This window comes from Polypterus senegalus, chromosome 2, assembly GCF_016835505.1.
Source record: "Polypterus senegalus isolate Bchr_013 chromosome 2, ASM1683550v1, whole genome shotgun sequence".
In the NCBI taxonomy this organism is placed as follows: domain Eukaryota; kingdom Metazoa; phylum Chordata; class Cladistia; order Polypteriformes; family Polypteridae; genus Polypterus; species Polypterus senegalus.
In genome coordinates this window covers 58,732,341-58,753,216 of record NC_053155.1, presented here as the reverse complement: position 1 = coordinate 58,753,216, position 20,876 = coordinate 58,732,341, and the positions used below count along the sequence as shown (strand labels likewise).

Genomic DNA, 20,876 nt, shown 5'->3' with positions numbered 1-20,876 from the left:
CTACAAACTAATGTCTAATACATACTGCACCAAGCCGAATAAAACACATAGATAAAGTATATGAATGTGAATATTTTGGATATCTGTTTGAAGGACAAACAAATATACAAAATTGGAGTATTTTAAAGATACACAGTTGTGGCAGAGGGCTGGAGTCTTTACCTGGCCGGGACGCCTGTGAAGTGGAAGGACCGGTGGAGAGAACTAATAAAGGATAGTACCCCCCTCAGGCTGCTAGATGGCAGTCCCTATGGGTAGCATCGGTGCCTAGGATTCCCACAGGGCAACATAGGACTTAGAGTTCAGGACAGCCCTGTTGGTTTCCGTGGGTGCTGCCAGGGGGAGCTACACAGCCCTATTTTGTCGGCCTTCTGCCACATCTGGGAATACTTCCGGATCTCGGTAATGAGCCACCTGGAGTACTCCTAGGTGCAACATGAAAAGAGTTGCCTTCCTTAATTCCAGGAGCCTGAGTCAGAAGTAGGTGGACAAAACTTTCCAGGAGGAGTGGATGCAGACTGAGAGAGAAAGAGAAGTAGAGGAAGTGCTGTGTGTTGTGCCAGTGTTATTGTGCTGTGCAGGTGGGAAATGGGGTAAAGCATTTCCTACAAAAAAAATAAAAAGAGTGTGTGCTAAACTTGTGCCGGGATTGGGGAGGTGGTGCACCCCCTTGTGGCTGTACAGTATATATAAACAATCTGTAGTCAAACTGATATACAAAAATATTGAATTATGATTAAACTTTAACTTTTTAATCTAACGTTTGAAGAGAATTTTTTAGCCGCTCTAATGAACACCAAAACTCATTTACAGTATTTTTGCAATTTTATCTGTATATAATCTTCTGTGACATTATTTCCCATAATGTAAAGCCCAACAACTGTTACTGGATTTAGAAATGTTTATAAGCAGGACACTCCTAATATACTGGTCTCAATAGAAAAAGAATTCAGTATAGTATGCAGCAAAGTGTGAGACCAAACTGTTGGCCCATGTAGACATCAACGTGTTCCATAGTTGAAAATTGGATGGTTGTGGATATTTACTCGTAATAGCTCTTTCCAAGTCTTCCTACAGATACTGGTAATTGGTGGTGGCACTATATTCATCTTATTTTCCTTAAATAACTCCAGGATTTTCAAAGCCTTTGGATATTAAGCAGTATTCTGTTGAAAAATCCCATTTTCTAAAAGATTCACATGTGCAATGAAGAGATTCCCTTCCCTGATAACAATATTCAGAAACTCTGTCATTCTAGCATTGCAACACAGTCTACATTTGTCATTTCATAATTTTATTTATCTATGGACTAGAAGTAGCTGGAACCAAAATTCATCAGATGGTACACTGTTATTAGCACTAATGTTGTATAGTACATAATATATAGCTGGCTAAATGTTCTTTTGCCCAAGTCACATGAGCGTTCATCAGTATCAGTACATCAAATTGGCTGGATAAAATTTTGCCAATGGCTCGCTCAAAAGACATTTGTGGGCCTGTTGTGAACACTTCAGCAAGGATGCAATTCCTGATACACTCATACTATTTATCACGATCTTTCATTGTTGAAAGTTTGGTTAAAACTTTATTCTTGTTCATTTTATTTCACTCTAAATTGTACACACATGTACACAACAAATTTATGCCCACTATCTTTTTAAAACAGCAAATCTGCACAAATGATTCTTTCACTGATTAAGAAGTCAATATGAGTTGGGCAGATGTACTTAATACCATGGTCCCTTGTTACATATTTCCACTTACCTTAGGAAAATACATTTTCATACAAGATTTGGAAGTGGGTGTAAAATTAAATGGTGAGGTTTCTTTTAATAATTTTTTACATACACTACATACCTGCTTTAGTGTTATCTCCATTCCTCATAGCTTCATGCTTTGATAAATGCTCTAAAATCAACACAATAGATATAATAAACAGCACAATACATTACATGTGAAAAAATGTTGTGACATTTCTCATCTGTAGTAACCTTTGCAATTCTAGCTATTGTAGCATTACTCCATGAGATCTAAACATTGCTGGTCATGATCAATGCTTTCTTCTGCTTGCGCACTACACACTTGACATTTGTTTCAACATCAGGACTACTTCTATAGTGCTTTCTGTTGGTATAAATACATGCTGTATAAGTGGACTGTATCAATGTGTGTATCTCTCTGCAACTACATGGAGCTGAAGCAGAAAGGCCGGGTTAGACAAATGCATTCAGAATTAACTTATCTGTATGCAAATCAGACATTTTTAAATTATTTAAATTTTACATAAAATTTTTATCTACGATACTGAGGAACTGACATAAGAAAAATTCAAAATATAATAAACTGTGACTTCTACTCTCTCTTTTTGAACACTTCGGGAATGAGTTGGAGTAAACATTGTTCCATGACTTCTTGCATTAATGGTTCTCCGTTTTTGTTTCGCTTTTGATAATTTACACTAGAAGCTGATAACATTATTAAATATTACTTTTGGTGCCTGATGTTTGCCTACAAAAATGCATGAATAGGCCTGCAATTTGACAATACTGATTACAGTTTAAAATTTTGTCACCACATTTTAACTTCTTTTAAGTTTAGTCATGTTGAAAAGATTACCAAATGCTTTGGTAAGTGTGCACTGCTAGCATAAAGTAATGCCTGCTTACATTTAATATTATGGCACAAGGTGATGTCCTGTACATTACAAAAATTCAGAATTTAAGTGTGTATGAATGAGTATGTTCCTGTAATTAGACTGGAGTCCCAGTGAAGACTGAACTCTGCCATATTTTCCAAGCCACCGGGATTTATTCACAATCCTGAATTGCAATGACAGGGCTAAAAAGTGTATGGCTGAACTATCCATCCATCCATTATCCAACCCGCTATATCCTGACACAGGGTCACAGGGGTCTGCTGGAGCCAATCCCAGCCAACACAGGGCACAAGGCAGGAAATAAACCCCGGGCAGCACCGTGAACTATATCTTGGAAGTGTTTTTTCTTTTTTTTTTTAATACTGTAAATGCATATTTCACAAACACCATTTTCAACTGCTCCTTCATTGCCTGGCTTGTAAATTTTACGAATGACACCCAAAAATAAATTAAAAATAGTAAGTCACCCCTGGCATTGCAGGTGACAATTAGGACTTTCTCAGGTATATAGTAGATTCATAAAGAACTGTCCTGCCTCTTATTTTCATGAGTCCATGCTGGTTATAAGTGCATCTTCTTGCAGCTGGATACTTTGTGTGGAGCACGTCTTTCTAAAACAGGTTTTATTTTATGTATACATCTTTTAAACTGACTCAGATAAACTACATTTTATAAGCAACAAATATCGTAAGTCCACAGATTGCAAGCCTTCAGTAAAAATGGCAGGCTATCCACGGTGAAGACTTTCAAGAAATTTTCCATTCAACTCATGTGACATCCTTTCAGCTGTGGGTTGCACTGACTGTTTCAATTAGCAGTCAGACAGAAATGTTAGGTGATTTATTAGTAATTGGAGTCTTTGCGGTGCACACAGGTAAAGAGCTGTGTGGTTTACTATAGGAAATCCCCCCTCTTTGTCTATTAATCATTTTGGTCAACATGTGAAAATAAAAGAAATCTGTTCGGAAGTGTCTGCATACTCAAGGAATGATTAAGCACACATCAAAAGCCTACTTTACAGACTTACTGTGTACAGTATGTTTTATGATTATCCAATCCTGAAGTGAAACACACAATCTTCTGTGCGCAACACATGGCTTTCTCAACATAAAGCTGTGATTTTAGTGGTAAAATACTACTGGATAACAAGTGTGAAAACTTTAAAAAAATCTTAATCTCTGTGGAGCAAAATCTGCTGAAAGATATAATACAAAATCAAACTCCTTCTAGCATTTTACATTGCTAATAGGTATGCCATGTTTAATTTAAACTAAGTAATTTGTGTTTAATTTAATATGTCTACAGGCTCACATATTGAAACATACATAGACAGCAGTATGAAAGTGGTCTTCTAAAACATGCTAATCTGTTGAAACAGTACTTTCTGTATACTGTATATATCTAACGTTTAGGTAGCGAAAGTAAATAAGGATGCAGAACCTTTATTGCAGTAAAAGTTGACACTGGCTAAGACACTTCCACATGGTTATAGTGAACAACAGGTGTAATTTGAATTTAAAATGACCTTTCTCTGTGCCTGATATAAGGTTTACATAAATAAATCTAGAGAGACAAAAAGAGAAAAATGAATCTCATATACCTGATTCCTTGACGTTGTTGTCTGTGTTTTCTGCTGATGCTTCTAAAGAGCCTGTGTCACATAAGGAAAAAAAAATCAATACAAAGTCACATGAAGTCATCCGAGTTGGAGGTCAGCTAATTATGGATCCATTCAGACAGATTAACTCTGAGGTGAGAAAAGAGTTCTTAAAGTGGACAAGCAGCCAAACATCTTAACAGTTACCTCAGTGTCAGATGATGTCTTGCTGTCCAGAGGAAAAACACATGGGTACTCAATTAAACATACTGCATGAGGCTATAAATACTACAATATAATGTTGGCTACAATTGTCAGCAATCTAAAGGACATGGATATAGTACATGAAGGTGAATATTTCAATCATGTTTTAAGGATAAAAATGAATCAAAATTTTTAAGATATACAAGTATTTTTAATCTGAAACTATCTTATTATAAAAATTCATAAGATGTTTAAAGACGTTTTAACACAGTAGTTGTCAAAATCAGCCCTGGGGAAACCCATCTAGTTGCAGGTTTTTGTTCCATTTTTGTTTCACATTTTACCTTAAATTGATCTCATTTAATTGGCTAGTACAGTAGTTTTTTACCTTCTCTTATTCTGAATTCAGAAAACCTTCATCACTGTGGTTTGTATGAGATATTTATAAACTGTATTTTTCTTACTGTAAAATGCTTAACTATGTTTTGTTTTTTTCCTATCATTTTTTATTGTGATTTTATTATTTATTGTTATGTCTGTTTCTATCATTCTACTGAAAAATCTCTTTCAGAAATAGATACACTTCTGGGATGAAGACATCCATTTGCCTTTTAGCATATTCAAATATTCTGTGACATTCCAGGATTGCAACACAGCCTTCATGTTTTCCAGATTTTGGTTCTTCTATTGACATGAACAGCAGGAACCATATTTCATCAATCTCCAATGAATTCTGTTCTGATATACTGTAGTTATTTTAGCACTAATGTTGGATGCAGCTATTGAATTAACTAAATGGTTTTCTTCCAAAGTCATTTAAACATTTCACAGTCCTTTTAATTCTGACAAACAGAAAGCAGTTGGCCGTATGATACAGAATATCACTTTTTCATGCAAGATTTAGAAGTGGGTATAAACTGCGGGTAAACATTAAACTTGTGATTCATAGCTACTGGGTGAGGTTTCTTTTCCAATTAGTTATTAAATAAATTATGTACATACCTGCTTTAGTGTTGTTTCCTTCATTCTTCAAAGGTTCAGGCTTTGGTGCTTGATCTAAAATTATATGAAATATATCAAATAAGTAACTTATTGCACATCTCTTAAAAACTTTGCCATTTATTGTTTTTCATATTTTCCCATCATAGTAAACTTTTTCATTATTGCCAGCTCTGTGCCATACAACTAAATGGTGCTTCATATGATGGATGACTTCAGCTGTGTACTGGCATTTTCAAAAATAGAAAATAAGAAGAAATCATAATCTCCAAATATAAAGGATCAGAAGCCAGAGGAATGGTTAAACCAAAACACCAAATCAACAAACTCTGACAAATCATTTCTGCACCAGTATTTTAAATACCAACAGGGCAGTGATGTCATGTGATGTACTTCTGGCCATCATTTGACTAACCAAAAAAAAAAAAATAGACTAAATTGTGGTTGCTCTGAACATGAATAAACACAATGGGATCACAAAAATGTCAAAATCATAAAGATCAAACTTATTGACAATGCATAGATGAATACAATTTATTGAGGGTAAACATTACATTTGTAACTCGTAGCTAATGTGTGAGGTTTCTTTTCCAATCATTTATTGCATAAACTACATATATGCTTTATGGTTGTTTTCTTCATTATTCAAAGGTTCAGTCTAGGTCACTTTATCTAAAATTAAATGCAATATATAAAACTAGCCAACCTGTGGAGTGCCATACGCCACATAATCAGGCCGGTTTTTTAATGATTTTTAAGCACAAGGAGAAAATTAACATTTGAAAAATCGGTCATGTAATAAATCAGCAAGAAAAGCAACACTGTAACAATGCACGGAACGAACCAACACACAATCATCCGTGACTGAAAACTGGCGGACCGTCCTCGCGCCTTCTCCTGCCAGACGGAGGGATGGGGGTGCACGGCGCGGAGTATGGAACGGGAGGAGAGAAGGATGTCCATTCAGCTCCCTCCGTCATGCTAGTCTGCTGAACTCTCGTTCAGTATGTACTGCCCGCTCATGTGCCCACCTCCAACTCGTCAGTTGAGTCGTTGGCTGCTTTTTTATATATAATCCACCAAGACACCCGACCACGGCAGTAGCGAGGTGGGAGGGGGGTGTGCACAAAGGGCAGGGATGCAACCAGTCGGAGCGTATGAGTCGCACTTAGTGGGAATTCCACAGTTTGCAGCCCGAATGGGGTTCAACGTCTTTCCCACGCCTCTCTTGCCCAGGTAGACACACACTCAATCTCATGCATAATTATTTATTGAATGCTAAACACTTCTGGAAAGACACGTTGTCTAAAAAGGGAGGGTTTGAGGATACAACAGAAAGTGAATGAAAAGATGGAACTCTGGAGAGAGCAACATATAATTATCCGTGAGTGAAGAAGACGCATGTCTGTTGCGGATGCGAATTGCTGTATGTAGCGTGTAAAACAGTTTGCTATGGTGCACGCGGTCATGTGTCGTAACCGAAAACTCGGTTTTTAAAGACTGCTTACTTCATTGTGTTTTAACCTCAGTTGTAAAGGATTGTTTTAAGGTTCCCATGGGATACCCCTCGCAAACTGTTTTACACGCTGCATATGGCGACTCACCTCCGCGACAAACATGCCTCTAGGAACAGTCAAGGTGGCTCGGAGGTACATGAGGCTCTACGACAAATGAATATAAATGACGTGTGTTGTCGCGCCCGAGTTGGTGGGCATGGCTCTGCAAGTTGTCATCGTATCCAATGGTCTTGGAGTTGGTGCGTGCGCCATAGGTGTCTTACTTGTTAGCGGTTTAGTGAATCCACGCCCCTTCCGGTGTGCTTTCCATGGGTGTCTTGCCTTTCCATGGGTGTCTTGCCTTAGTGAATTATATATAAAGATAGATAAGCACCCTGTCTTACTGTACATCTCTTAAAAGCTTTGCCATTTGTTGATTTTCACATTTTCTAGCCATAGTAAACTTTTACATTTTTGCTAGCTCTATACCATGAGGCTAAGCAGTGCTCCATATGATTATGTGAATATCAAATCTTTAAAATTATGACAACCTATGAGCTTACAGTGTCATCTCCAGACAGAGGAGCAGCTTCAGCGACAGACTGCTGTCACCGTCCTGCTCCACTGACAGACTGAGGAGATCGTTCCTCCCCCACACTATGCGACTCTTCAATTCCACCTGAGGGAGTAAACGCTAACATTATACAAAGTTATTGTCTGCTTTTACATGCTTTTTTATTACTCTTTAATTTAATATTGTTTTTTGTATCAGTATACAGCTGCTGGATTATGTGAATTTCCCCTTGGGATTATCTATCGCCTATGTGAAATATGTCTTAAGAAAATATTTTAAAAAGTTCATTAATTCTGCATTTTATTTGCCTTTTTTGGGGTATTATACACATTTTCCCAGTGTCTGTTACATTTCTTTCTTGCCTCATGTCATCTGTGCTTGTTTGGCAGATTATAATTTTGTGTTTATCTGCTTCTAAAGACCTCATATTGACAATCACAGTGATGGCCATTTGATACTTGTAACAAAACAGAATGATAAAGAAAAAAGGGCATAGGTCATGGCTGAGCCTGCTGTACCTCTTAACCCATCGTACAGCATTGGTTCAGTCAGGCAACACGATGCTGGCAATCACAAAAATGGGCAAGCATGGATGTGCTGAACGGTCAGCATGCTATCACTAAATGTGACATAGTTTCCTCTTTTCAGTCTTTTAAATTAACAGTGCTGCAATTAGTAATTTAAAGTTCTTTAGTACTTGATAAAATAAAACATAATTCACAAATAAAATAGGAAACACTGAGTAATCAAAATGTTTGCATTATTTTACCAATTCATGTTTGTTTAACTGGCAAAATGACCTATTTTGAAATGGGGAATTAAAAAGGGGATTCTAGCTCTCCATTGGAATTTCAGAAACAGCAAAATAACAATATTTAAAAGAATCAGAATATTCAGTCCTCCATAAAATAAAAGAGTTGAGGTATAATTAAGAAACTGGTTAAAAAATCTAGCGTGCCACAGCAGCCCACCAGGATGAAGACTCCTCCACTAGACCACTAGAGAAACTCAGTTATTTTCATGTACTATTTAAATTTCTCAGTCAGCTCTGATATTTGATGTTTATTTTTGTCAACATAGGTCAATAAAGTGGCATACAATTATGTTTGCTAATATAGTTTACAAACAATAACTGACTCGTTTTCTTTCCTGTCAGTTTGTTCTGCTGGAGTTGCCAGTAACTTAGCACCATCTACAAAAACAAATAAAACTGAAGTCTCAGGTTATATTATTTGTTCAGATTTGCTTGGCTTTTTGTTGTAACATATACAGTAGACAGGTTTTATACATGCCATATAGGTGGACTTTATTGATGTGTGAAAAATGCTGAAACTACAAGAGCTAAAGCAGTTCTATAAGCAAGGCTAGGTTAGACAAATGTGTTCAAAGTAAAATTTTCTATATGCAAATTAGACCTTTTATATTATTTAACTTTTACATAACAATTTTATTTATTATCAAGCATACTGAGGAATTTAAATAAGTATATATATATATCTTTGTAATTCTTTAATTGCTAAGAGAGAAATAAAAATTTTTGAATACTTTAGGAATGTGTTACACTGTACATTCTTCCATGACTTAGCGCATTGAAGGTTTTCCTTTGTTCTTTTGGTTTTGATAATTACAGTTGATACCAATAACTTTAATAAATATTACTTTGGTGCCAATGTTTGTCTACAAGAAATCAGGGACATGCTCTGCTTTTCTACAGTAATGATGACAGTTTACATTTTTGTTACCATATTTTAATTTCTTGTTTTAGCTTTAGTCATGTTGAAAGGATTAGCAAATGCTCTGGTAAGTGTGCACTGGTACCATAAAGTGCTACCTGGTTACATTTAATATCACAGCACAAGGTGATGTCCTGTACAACATTGCCAAAATTCAGAATTTCCTTTGAGGCTTACTTCTAAAACCTGAACTCTTAAAGAAAACACAGGGAATCATTCTTCTTGACCAAAATTAACATTTTTCTCAAACTATTCTTGGCTAACTAAAAAGATTACAATATGCAAGCTTTCGAGGCAACTCATGCCCCTTCTTCAGGTTGCCTTGAAAGCTTGCATATTGTGATCTTTCTACATAGCAAATAAAAGGTGTAATTTTGCTTGACTTCTCACTACATTCATAATGGCTAACACAGTACACCACCCTAGTACTTCAAACTATTCTAAATATTTTCTTCCATTTTTAAGTGTGCATATATTTTATTATATATACTATATATATTTGTTTTATTTAAATTGCAGTCAAACCTTCATCCTGGCTTTTAACTTCCTTATTCATGTCATCATTTGCAGATCCTAGGAAAAGAAACAATGTTGTTATGTTTTATTTGAATTCTAATTCAAACCTGAAGAAAGAGAAAAAACAATAACGCACTGTTGGAAAGTAAATTGCAGGAGAGTAGGTTTGAATTCCTGGTTATGGCCCACCACTGTAAGGAGTCTGCATCTTCTCTTTAACATCTGCATGATTCTTTGTTTTCTGCTGTGTTTTTTTCTTACATCCCAAACACAAACAGTGTAAGTTCAGTAAACCAGTGTTACTGTCAGTGGGTACTGCAAGCGAGCGTTGTGACAGACTGGCACTCAAGTAAAGGGTGGTTCCTGCCTGGTATCCGAAGCTGCTGTTATAGACTTCGGACCCACAATTCTTAATTTGGACAAAGCAGGTAAAGATGATAGTTGGACGAACATGTGTTAATTTCCTGTATATTAGTATGCATTTTAAGAAATTCTCATATTTAAATATAAGATCAAAATTAGCTTTTAAAAGCAGAGACACTGAAATTCATATTTTAAGATACTTGTGAGTCAGGGTGTGAATCTGGGCTTGCATGTTCCATTTCTTTCTTTCCCTCTTCTCCCTTAAGTAAGCCTTTGACCTAACTCTTCTCTGAAGTCTCTGTCCTAAAGCAGTTTTAAACCTCCTTATGGGGTCTTTTTGGGACCGAGCCACTTATGACCTCACTTGTGGCTCAGTTTTGCAACAGGTCTGGTCTTGATATTATTTAAATTTGCAGCATTTTACAATTACAGTAGTAATAAAGTATATTGAGTGGCGGCAAAGTGGCCATTGGTGCAGTGTTTTATGCTGGTACCTTTGTATTCCACATGTTTGGTGGTTGAATCCCTGTTTGGTCAGTAAGTTGAAACTTTGACTTTTTCCTTAAAATCATAAACACTGTGCTAACTAAATGTTGTAACTTGCCTTAAAGAGTGAGTATGAATGTGTATGTCCATACAAATGGACTGGTGTCACAGTCAAGGCTGAACCATGCCATATTCTCCAAGACACTCCATCTATTCGCAACCCTGAATTGTAATCACAGAGTTAGAAAGTGTATAGCTGAACTATATGAGTTTTTTTAACACTGATACATATTCCACAACCACCATTTTAAATTACTCCTTCAATGTAGTTTGTATGTTATACTAACAATAAGAATGACACCCAAAAATAAATTAAAAATAATGTCACCTCTGCCAGTGCAGGTGAGAATTCAGGCTTTCTCAGATATATAGTAGATTCATGCAGAATTGCTCTGCCACTCATTTTCATTTTTATAAGTGCATCTGTTTGCAGCTGCATACTTTGTGTCTAAAATTATTTTACGTATACATCTTTTAAACTGACTGAAATAAACTACATTTTATAAGTAAAAAAATCCTTTTTAATATTATAATTGCAGTCTTCTTTCTGTGCTAATTTTATTATTTATAATAAGTCCTGAGGTTGCAAGCCATCAGTATCAACGGCAGACTATCCATTCCAAAATAGGCATTATTTTACAGTTACATCTTTTAAATTTGCACAAAATCTAATTATTTCTAGCATTTACGAAGCTACTAACTATGCCAAGTTACAGTCAAGTCAAGTAATTTGTTTTTAATTTAATATGTGTACAGGCTCACATTTTGAAACACTCATAGACATCAGTGTGAAAGTGGTCATAATGTGTTCAAGCATACCTAAGATATGCTAATCTATTGAAGCAGTAGTTTCCTTATACTGTATATATCTAAGGTTTATGTAGGGAAAGAATTGCAAATCAAACCTTTATTAGAGTAAGACTTAACACTGGCCAAGATACCTTCACATGATTATATAGTGAACAACAGGTATGCCTTGAATTTAAAATGATCTTTCTCTGCATGATATCAGGTTTAAATTAAAATAAATATAAATAGATTTAGACATTGCAAGTCTTTACTTTTTTAAATAAAAACGACTTCTTACATACCTGATTCCTTGACAATGTTGGCTGTATGTTCTGCTGATGCCTCTAGCGGGCCTTTGTCACCTGAGGAAAAAAATATTCAATACAACGTTTTCACTTCTGAAAGCGGACAAACACCCAAAAAACTTAACAGTTACCTCAATTTCAGATGATGATTTGTTATTCAGAAGACAAACCCATGAGCACACAACTAAATACAGTAATCCCTCCTCGATCGCGGGGGTTGCGTTCCAGAACCCCCCACGATAGATGAAAATCCGCGAAGTAGAAACCATATGTTTGTGTAGTTATTTTTATATATTTTAAGCCCTTATAAACTCTCCCACACTGTTAACATTATTAGAGCCCTCTAGACATGAAATAACACCCTTTAGTCAAAAGTTTAAACTGTGCTCCATGACAAGACAGAGATGACAGTTCTTTCTCACAATTAAAAGAATGCAAATATATCTTCTTCTCTTCAGGAGCAGAGAATTTCAGAGAGAGAGAGAGAGAGAGCTCAAAGAAAAGCAAACAATCAAAAAATCAATACGTGTGCTTTTAAGTTTGCCGCGGCATTTTTTAGAGGAGCGTCAGTATCTTCTAAGCAAACATCCTCTGTGCAAACAGCCCCTCTGCTCACATCTCAGGCACGTCAGGCGCAGAGAACGTCAGAGAGAGAGAAAGAGAGCGAGATTAAAGCAAACCATCAAAAAATCAATACGTGTGCTTTTGTGCTTTTAAATATGCCGAGCACCGCAATAAAGCGGCATTTTTTTAGAGGAGCGTCAGTATCTTTTAAGCAAACAGCCTCTGTGCAAACAGCCCCTCTGCTCACATCTCCTCCGTCAGGCGCAGAGAATGTCAGAGAGGCAGAGAGAGAGAGAGAGAGAGAGAGAGAGAGATTAAAGCAAACCATCAAAAAATCAATAAGTGTGTGTTTAGAAGCACCGCGATAAAGCGGCATTTCTTAGAGGTGCGTTTGTATCCACTAGGCAAACAGCTTCTGTGCAAACAGCACCTCTGCTCACAGCCCCTCTGTCAGGCGCAGAGAATGTCAGAGAGGGTGAGATAGAGGCAGAGACAAGCAAACAATCAAGCTCTGCGCGGGATGCATATCTTATAGCATTGAGGAGTTTTAGTTAATATGTAATACATGCTCTGATTGGGTAGCTTCTAAGCCATCCGCCAATAGCGTCCCTTGTATGAAACCAACAGGGCAAACAAACTGAGGAAGCGTGTAGCATAAATTAAAAGACGCATTGTCCGCAGAAATCCGCGCACCAGTGAAAAATCCGTGATATATATTTAGATGTGCTTACATTTAAAATCCGTGATAGAGTGAAGCCGCGAAAGTCAAAGCGCGATATAGCAAGGGATTACTGTATACTCTATAAGGCTATGAATACTACAATATAATGTCTAACACAGGTTGTGGGAATCTACATTACATGGATAAAATACATGGAAGTGAAAATTTCAATTGTTTTAAGGACAAAAATGAATTAAAACTATTTTTAAGATATATAACTATTTTAAAAACAGTGGTTCTCAGACTCAGTCCAGGTGACCCCATCTGGTTGCAGGTTTTTGTTTGAGGCAATTTCACAATTTACTTGCTCTCATTTAATTAGCTAGTCATTTTATCTTCTCTTATTCTGCATTCAGAAAAACACAGCAGTGTGATTTTTATAAGATATTTAACATAAGAGCCAATCTTAAAGAGTTAATGCTTTAAGTTAAATTCCTATAGTGTTTGCTTGACTCCTATAGGACATTGATTTCTTAGAGCCTTTTACCCCCTGTAAGTTAACATGAGCTAGAACTTTCTTGCTACATCCGTAATACAGTGTGTTAATTAAGTCAGTTTGGAATAGGCACATTGCTATCATGGACTGATTTGCAGTTTGTAAATGGGATAGGCCTACAGTTTTCTGACAATTTAGAAGTGGTTCAACTGTATGAGCAAACATAAAGAATGAAACAAGATATACAAGCTTTAAACAGAACTTTTCTTTACTATGCTATATCAATTTTTTTCTCCACTTTTGTGTGAACTGTTTTACATTGAATGTTTACTAAACCTTTAAAACATGAAGATATTTCGTCTATGGAATCATTTCAACGTGTCACACTATTGTCAGAATCCCATGAAGCAAACTAAGCTGCAGAACTTTGATCATTTTGGGTAAATGCAGCTACATTTAGAAATTGTTGCTATCACTTAACTATCTTTTGTTCTTACTCTCCGAATTTGTCTTTTCTGTGTAGTTTGCTTGCTTAATTGTACCCTAATAAAGACAATTCACAGGGAGCAGAGCAAAAGCCCATGCGAAACACATTGAATGCTGAAAGGCTACAATGTCAGACCCACTAAAGTGATCTTTAGTAAATAATGAATGAAATAAACATAATACCTGAAAAAGCAGAAAGAAAAACATGATTATGATTTTGAAAATCTTAAAAACTTAGTAAACAAAACAAACTAAATATCCCCTTATTACATACATAAATGCTTAGTACATTCTAAAAGAAAATGTAACACGTTTAGTCTTGTAGAAGTTGGCTAGAGCCAAAAGGTGCCAACCCCAGGATTAAGTTTGAGAACCACTCAAGTAATCAATGCCTGAACTTGTAGCTGTAACTGTAAATATTCTTCTCTGACAATATTTCCCAAAGTGCAGAACACAACCAGAATTTAAACACCTGTATGTGCAGAGCTGACATATACACCGAGGGTTCTCTTTAATAGGAACTTCTACAATGCAAAAAATGTATGTGTAAAAACTAGACAAATTAAACTTGAAATGGGAGTTGATTTGCTTTTATTAAGAAAAAAAATATGTTAATAGGGTAAGCAAATTGACTTCACAAGATTTCCTAAAGTAAGGTCAATGATCGTAAATATAAATTTTTGATAAGTCAAAAAATAAGGAAATAACAATAAGAAAAACCATAACACTAAGGGAAACAAGATTTAATGATGTGATATAAAAACTTTTCACTTGCTTAGATTAATTTTTTTTCAGCGTACCTAATGCTCTTAGAACATCCTGCTCTCAATAAGAGAAGGACACAGCATGTTGCGAAGTGTTAAACAAGCTTTTGGTCATGTTGATGCCACCGTTTCACAGTCGCAAATTACATGTGCGTCATGAGCAGGGGACTGGGGAATGGCACTGCATTATCTTATGTTCATTATGATGTTCTTAGAATTATCCCAGGACCTTCTATTATTTTATGTTTTTGTGATTATTTTATTATTTATTTTTATTTTTCATCATTCATCATTCATCTTCCTTGTTGCAATTTTCAGATATTCTGTGACATTCCAGGCTTTCAAAACTGCCTTCATGTTTTCCATATTTTGGTTCACTTGTTGACTTGAACAGCAGGACCCATAATTCATCAGCAATTTACAATGAGTTGCATTCTGATATAGCTCTTTCATCACTAATTTTGGATACAGCTATTAATTTAAGTAAATATTTTTCTCTCCACATTGATTCAGCATTTTTTAGTCTTTTTATTAAGACAAACAAAATGCAGTTGACTTTTTAAATATTTTGTTTATTGTCTTCTTGCTAGATACTTGTGACACTGTTGTGAAAAGTTCAACAAAGTTGATTTTCCTTATAAATTTATGCTAATTGCCTTATGCCTCCCATCTTCCATTGGTGAAAATCAGTTACATTTCTTGTTCATTCTAATATATACCGTAATATATTTACCTGTTTTAAACAACAAAGTCTGCATACAAAATGCTTTCACTAATTAAGAAGTCGATTTCACTAGGGCAGAATTCAAAATTTAAAGATTTCAAGCACTTTATTGTCATTGTATAACATAATGATATTACTTCTGTGACAACCCCAAGGTGCACTTAAAACCCAAAAGGCAAATAGTTCATATAGATAATAATACAATAAATAAATACAAATAAGAACTATCCATCCATCCATTATCCAACCCGGTATATCCTAACTCCAGGGTCACAGGGGTCTGCTGGAGCCAGTCCCTGTCAACACAGGGCACAAGGCAGGAAACAAACCCCGGGCAGGGCGCCAGCCCACCACAGAAATAAGAACTAAAAACAGAGTAATCATACAAATTATGTTCATAATATTAGCAAAATGCCACATACAATGCTAAATGTTCAAGCAATCAATACGTTGTGGCGAGTGGCTGGGGCTTGCTACCCAGCCGGGACACCCAGGAGGACCGCAGGAGGGCTTGCGCCTCCTCCAGACCACGAGGGGTCGACCACCCTGGTGGCTTTAGGGACCACAGGTGAAGAGCTTGGAAGCTCAACCCTGTAGGGGCCCATGGTCACTGCCAGGTGGTGCCACGATGCCTTTGGAGCCCTGGACCTCAGCACTTCCTGAGTGTTTCCAGGTGCGCGGCCGGAACTTCCGCCGAACTGAGGAGTGCTGGTGGAAGATTGCCGGGAGGCACCTGGACACATCCGGGTGTGTATAAAAGGGGCCGTCTCCCTCCATTCGATGGCTGGAGTTGGGTAGAGGAGGACAGAGCTCGGAGGAGAGAAGAGGAGAGGAGGCGGACCTGAGAGAAGAGAAAGGCAGTGTGAGAAAGGCCTGGACTTTGGGGTGAAGTGGGTTGTGTGCACTTTATTGCAAATATTAGTAGTGTAAATAAACGTATAGTGGTGCATTTAAACATGTCTGCCTGCCTGTGTCCAGGGCTCGTTCCACAACGAATTATTATTGAATAAATGTACAGCAGCACTGCGGTGGGCTGGCGCCCTGCCTGGGGTTTGTTTCCTGCCTTGTGCCCTGTGTTGGCTGGGATTGGCTCCAGCAGACCCCTGTGACCCTGTAGTTAGGATATAGCGGGTTGGATAATGGATGGATGGATGGATGTACAGCAACATAGTATTGTACATGTTAGTAAACAGTATATTAAACATTACCTACATAACTTATTACACATGTTCAATGAAAAATGATTTCAGACTAAGGAGATAGCAGAGTTCAATAAGTTATAGTAGTTGGGAAGAAGCTATTTTTTAGTCTGTTTGTGTGGGTACGGATTGATCTGAAGCACCTGCTTGATGAGAGGAGCTTAAACAAGTTATATCCATGATAAATGATGTCCTTGATGATGTTTTTAGCTCTTCTTGCACAGCGAGTCTTGTGTAGATGTTCAAGTGATGGCATTTCAGAAGCAGTAATGTCCTGTGCTGTTTATATGACCTGCTGCAGGTTTTTTTTGGCAGATTTGGTGCAGTTGTTGTACCAGGCTGTTATGCAGTTAGACAAAATGCTCTCTATGGTACATCTATAAATGTTGACCAACAGCTTCTGGGGGAGGTTAGCTCTCCTTGGCCTTCTCAGAAAGTAAAGGCGTTGTTGTGCTTTGCCTACTACTACTACTGTAGTATTGTCAGCCCAGGAGAGGTTCTCTGTGATGGTGATTCCTAGAAACTTAAAGCTGAAGACTCTTTCCCCAGCCTCTGCTTTGATAGTTACTGGACTGTAAGTAGTCTTTTTAGTTGTCCAAAAGTCCACAACAGATTCTTTGTACTTTTTGGTATTTAAGACCAAGTTGTTTGTGTCACACCACTCTGTCAGGTTCTGAACCTCCTCCCTATATGCAGGTTCATCATTGTTTGATATGAACTCAATGACAGTCGTATCATCTGTAAATTTAACAATAATGTTTGATTCGTAGATGGATTGAAAGTCATGGGTAAAAAGTGTGTATAGGAGGAGGTTTAGCTGTGGCACACCAGTGGTTAGCGTGCAGATGGTTGATGTGTGGTTGTCCAATCTGACAGATACGGGGTGGTTGGTGAGAAAATCCACTAATCAATAACATATGGAGGGAGTTAGTCCTAGTACATGGAGTTTGTTGATCAGCTGACTAGTTCTGATGGTGTTAAATACTGAGCTGTAGTCAACGAAGAGTATCCTAATGTAGGTGTTGGGATTTTCAAGGTACGAGAGTGCAGCATGCAGAGTCACACAGATGGCATCCTCAGTTGATCTATTTGCCCGGTACGCTAACTGGTGTTGGTCTAGATCAGTTGGGACAAAGGCTTTAATGTGACTGATTATCGGTCATTCAAAACACTTTGCAATAACAGGGGTGTGAGTGATTGGTTGATAGTCGTTAAAACAGGTTATCATAGGTTTTTTGAAACAGGCAAGATGGTCATGCATTTCAGGCACAAGGGGACTATACGTGAGGAGAGAGCTAGATTAAATATGTTTATAAATACCTTTGCTATTTGGTCAGCGCAGGGTTGGAGCACACATCCTTCCACACCATCAAGACCTGCTTCTTTCCTTATGTTGATGTTATTGAGTGCCCATTGTACCTCATGTTTGTGTACAACAACAAGCTATGGTTATTGCCTTTGTCAAACTGAGCCAAGAAACCATTATGTTCCTCTGCTAGGTTGGTGTCGTTGTTGGCTGGCATGTGTTGTATGTCATTCCTTTTTGTAATCCGTGATTGATCGAATGCCTTGCCACATCCACAGTGGGTTTGAGTTATTGTTAATCTCCTCCTCAATCCACTTTTTGTACTTAAGTTTTGCAGACTTGATGCCTCTTTGAGGTTAGCTCATGCAGCTCTATAGGCTGAAGTGTTTCCTGATTTAAATGCTGTTTCTCTCACCTCGAGCAGCTGGTTGACTTCTTCATTCACCCATGGTTTCTCATTTGGGTACATTTTGATCCTTTTATTAACAGTGATGTTGTCCACACAGTAATTAATATATGACAGCGCGGGTGAAGTACATGTATCTAAGTCTGCCTGATGGAAAAATATATTCCAATCCATGTTATCATAGTGGTCCTGGAATTGGGAGATGGTACTTTAATAGTCCTGCTCCCTGGTTTAGCACTGCGAATGAGGGCTTTGTGTGCAGACTGTCCTAGGTGGGCGCATGGCATAACCTTTTAGGCATCTTTTATGTTTGTATAAACATGATCTAAGATGTTTTCCTCTCTAGTTTTGAAGTTTCAATGTTGGTAAAATCTAGGAAGAACATTCTTAAGATTCACTTCATTAAAATCCCTGGCGATGATAAAAATTCCGTCAGGGTGTGCATTCTGTTGTTAACTGATGATGTCATATAATTGCTCGAGTGCTGACTTAACATTAGCCTGTGGTGGTATGTATACTGCCATAAGAATGACAACTGTATGTTCCCTTGGCAAGTAAAAAGGATGGCATCTTAGCATTAAATTTTCCATGTCCAGAGGGCATAACATGTTGATTATAATTGTATTAGTGCACCAAGCATCATTAATATAAACACAGCGTCCTCCTCCTATTTTCTTACCAGAGTCGAATATTCTGTCCAGTATGCTGGGATTCAGCCAATTCTCCGAAAAAAATCATAAGGCAGCAGTCCTTTGCAGTTTTATGTGTGGCAATATCTCAAAAAAGGAGCTTGTCCATTTTGTTGGCGAGTGATCTAGTATTGGCAAGAAGAGCACTAGGGAAAAAGGCTTTATACGGCGCACTTTTTGGCCCAACTAGTAAACCTTCTCATTTACTCCTTTTCTGCTTCCTCATCCTGTACTATCTATGTTGTCTCCCTCCAGGGAGAGGAGTCAATGTTAGTCTCTGTGATCTGAGAAGCTCCTGAAGTATTGCTTCCAACAATGGTTTGTGCAGTTCGAACCGATCAGTAAAAGCTTCTGGTGACGGTAGTAAATGTTTGCACTAAATTGTAAGACCATGATAGTCAGTATTTAAAAAAAAACACCTATTTTGGTGAGAATGAAACAGCTGCATCTGTGTGCAGCTAATATCGTGGACCCTCAATCGTACTTTTTCATGCAAGATTTGGAAGTTGGTGTAAATTTAGGGTAAAAATTAAATTTGTAATTCATAGCTAATGTAGGGCGGCACAATGGCTCAGTGGTAGCACTGCTGCCTCACAGTTCGGAGACCCAGGTTTGCTTCCTGGATCCTCCCTGTGTGGAGTTTGCATGTTGTCCCCGTGTCTGTGTGGGTTTCCTCCGGGCACTCCGGTTCCTCCCACAGTCCAAAGACATGCAGGTTAAGTGTATTGGCAAAACCCTAATTGTCGCTAGTGTGTGTGTGTGTGTGTGTGTGTGTGCATGTGTATGCGGGTCCTGCCCTGGGTTTGTTTCCTGCCTTGCGCCCTGTGTTGGCTGGGATTGGCTCCAGCAGACCCCCGTGACCCTGTAGTTAGGATATAGCGGGTTGGCTAATGGATGGATGGATAGCTAATGTATGAGGATTCTTTTCCAATCCAATATTACATGAAATACATACCTGCTTTAGTGTTGTTTTCTTCATTATTCAGAGTTTCAGGGTTTGTTACTTTACCTAAAATTAATACAATATATACAATGGATAAGGACAATATCTTACTGTACATCTCTTAGAATTTCTGCCAATTCCTGTTTTTTGACATTTTTCTGCTGTATGCTGTAAGATAAAAATGCTGAAGAGAAGAGAATAAATCATATTTTTCAACTAAAAGGATCAGAGGCCAAAAGACTAGTTGAACCAAAACAGCAAAGCCCAATATGCTAATGATGAAAAATGAAATGTCAAAATTAATACACAAACTTCTACCTCTCTAGAAAACTATTTAACTACAGTAGCTAACAAACACAATGTTTTTGCGCAATATCAACAAACTTCAATAAAGGGTCTTATGCAACACCATTTTAAGCACCAGCAGTGCAGTGACTTCACATGATGTACTTTTGGCCATCATGTTACTACTAATAACATAGCTACTGTTATCACAGAAAAAAAACACTAAATGGCAGCTGCTGTGAATGTAAATGCCTGCACCCATACCAGTGAAAACTTTGGTTGCTACTGAAAGAGGTGCTCACCCTCTGGTCTGAATGTTGATCCTAATGCCTCAGTACAATGATGAGGACACTGTACCGTAAACATGGCACCATCCTGCAGATGGGACATAAAAGCGAGGTCCTGACTGTCAGTGGCCATAAAAGATCCATGGGTATTGCTCGTAAAGAGTAGGGTGTATCACAATATACTAGCTAAACTGCCCATCATAGCCTAGTCATTCTGGCCCCCAAATCATTCACCTTCTCTAACTGGCTAACTACCTCTCATAATTTTGTTTTTCTGTATCAGATTTA

At 37.6% G+C, this 20,876-nt stretch overlaps 1 protein-coding gene across 5 annotated transcripts in view; it reads right to left on the bottom strand.

Annotated features, from left to right (window-relative positions):
• Positions 1-20,876, bottom strand: part of LOC120522957 (uncharacterized protein DDB_G0287625-like) — a 148,024-nt gene that overhangs the window by 9,714 nt on the left and 117,434 nt on the right. For all 5 annotated transcript variants that reach the window (XM_039743813.1, XM_039743812.1, XM_039743811.1 and 2 more), the window contains 6 exons: positions 20,029-20,082; positions 11,776-11,835; positions 9,785-9,832; positions 5,460-5,513; positions 4,257-4,307; positions 1,858-1,908 (listed from right to left, as the gene is read on the bottom strand). In XM_039743813.1, coding sequence (XP_039599747.1) covers positions 1,858-1,908; positions 4,257-4,307; positions 5,460-5,513; positions 9,785-9,832; positions 11,776-11,835; positions 20,029-20,082 — 318 coding nt within the window. The remainder of the gene's footprint in view (positions 1-1,857; positions 1,909-4,256; positions 4,308-5,459; positions 5,514-9,784; positions 9,833-11,775; positions 11,836-20,028; positions 20,083-20,876) is intronic.